The 1,526-nt window shown below is 61.0% G+C and overlaps 1 protein-coding gene across 1 annotated transcript; it reads left to right on the plus strand.

Moving 5' to 3' along the window:
• Nucleotides 1-206: 206 nt before the first annotated feature.
• ABHD11 (abhydrolase domain containing 11) lies at nt 207-1,274 on the plus strand (the record flags this gene model as incomplete). Its single annotated transcript, XM_009575694.1, has 3 exons — nt 207-377; nt 652-833; nt 1,136-1,274. Coding segments are annotated over 3 exons (492 nt in total), but the record flags the coding sequence as incomplete, so codon positions are not given.
• Between the last annotated feature and the right edge of the window lie 252 nt (nt 1,275-1,526).

The following is a 1,526-nucleotide window of genomic DNA, read 5'->3' on the forward strand; positions in this document are numbered from 1 at the left end:
GCCCCGTCCCTCCGGCACTGATGGCGAGGGAGCTTGGAGGTCTCCTGTGCCAAGACACAGGGGCTCGGGGAAAGGCATGTGGAGCTCTCTGCGGAGGCAGGAGGGAGCGAAAAGCCTCCAGGGAGTCTGGGTGGGAGCGGAGCCCTGTCCCCTGTCCCACTGGGGAGATCTCGGCTGGCATCTATCTGCCCTGCTTGTGTCCCCAGCCAGACCTGGTGGAGCGCCTCATCTCTGTAGACATCAGTCCTGTCTCAACCACACCTGTCTCCGAATTCTCTGCCTACATCTCTGCCATGAAGGCGGTGAAGATCCCAGATGGTCTGCCCCGCTCTGCAGCCCGCCAGCTGGCTGACGATCAGCTGCGTCCGGTGGTCCAGGTAGGAAATCCCGCTCCTTGGATGGGGTTTCTGCTCCCAGCCTGTCCCTGGGACCAGAGCACAGGGCTTTAGAGCCACGAGACTCTTTCCACCCCTGCTCACTCACCACTGTCCTGGGCAGCTGGAGGACATCTCACCAGGGCTGCAGGGGCGATGGAGAATGTGACAGCATGGGAGATGGGCAGAAGGGGGTGGAGGGGAGGACGGAGGGTGCCAGGACGACTTGAGAGCTTGTTGCTTTTAGTAAAGAGTGTATGATCCCCTTTTGTGACAGCTCCCACAGCTGAGACAGTTCCTTCTCACCAACCTGGTGGAGGTGGAGGGCCGCTACATCTGGCGGGTGAACCTGGAGGCTATTTCCCACCATTTGGCAGACATCATGAACTTCCCTGTCTTCCACAAGCCGTATCCTGGCCCTGCACTCTTCTTGGGAGGATCCAACTCACCCTACATCAGGTGGGACTGGAGAGAAGCGGTTCGAAGTCTGTGGTCTGACCCCTTGTGTTTGTCTGCAGCTGCAGAGGGTGGGAGGGAGCCCCTGAGATGGGCAAGGTCCTGGAGCGAGCTCTGTGCCTCCAGCAGCTGGTGACACCAGCACGCTGGGGAGCGAGGGGGAACCCAGGGGCAGCCCTGGGCTTTCCCGGCAGGGAAGGGGACGTGGTCAGACCTCCCATCCCTCTCTGCCTGGGGAAGGTGAGGGAAGACACCTGGATGGACCTCTGACCACGCTTCCCATGCTGTGTTCTCTTGTCCTGCAGCTCCAAAGACTACCCGGAGATCCAGCGCCTCTTCCCCAAGGCGGATGTCCAGTACATTGAAGGTGCAGGCCACATAGTCCATCAGGATAAATTTGAAGAATTCATCACTGCTGTCCTCAATTTCCTGACACCACCGTAGCGCTGGGGACCAGGGTTTCTGCAAGCACCGTGTGGGACCTGAAGAGCTCCGGGCAGTGACGCAGGACTCTGGGCTCTGTGATGAGGGGCTCAGCCTGGACCGGCTGCCCACTTTGCAGTCCGATCCTGCCTGCAAGGCCTTCTCCCACCCCAGGTCGCTTGGAGCCGGAGCGGAGAGGCACCTCCGTCCCGCGGAGCTCTCCTGCTCAGGACACCAGCCTGTCCTGCCTGCGCTGGAGTGTCTCGCGAGGTG

This window comes from Fulmarus glacialis, unplaced genomic scaffold, assembly GCF_000690835.1.
Source record: "Fulmarus glacialis isolate BGI_N327 unplaced genomic scaffold, ASM69083v1 scaffold18334, whole genome shotgun sequence".
NCBI classification, from domain to species: Eukaryota; Metazoa; Chordata; class Aves; order Procellariiformes; family Procellariidae; genus Fulmarus; species Fulmarus glacialis.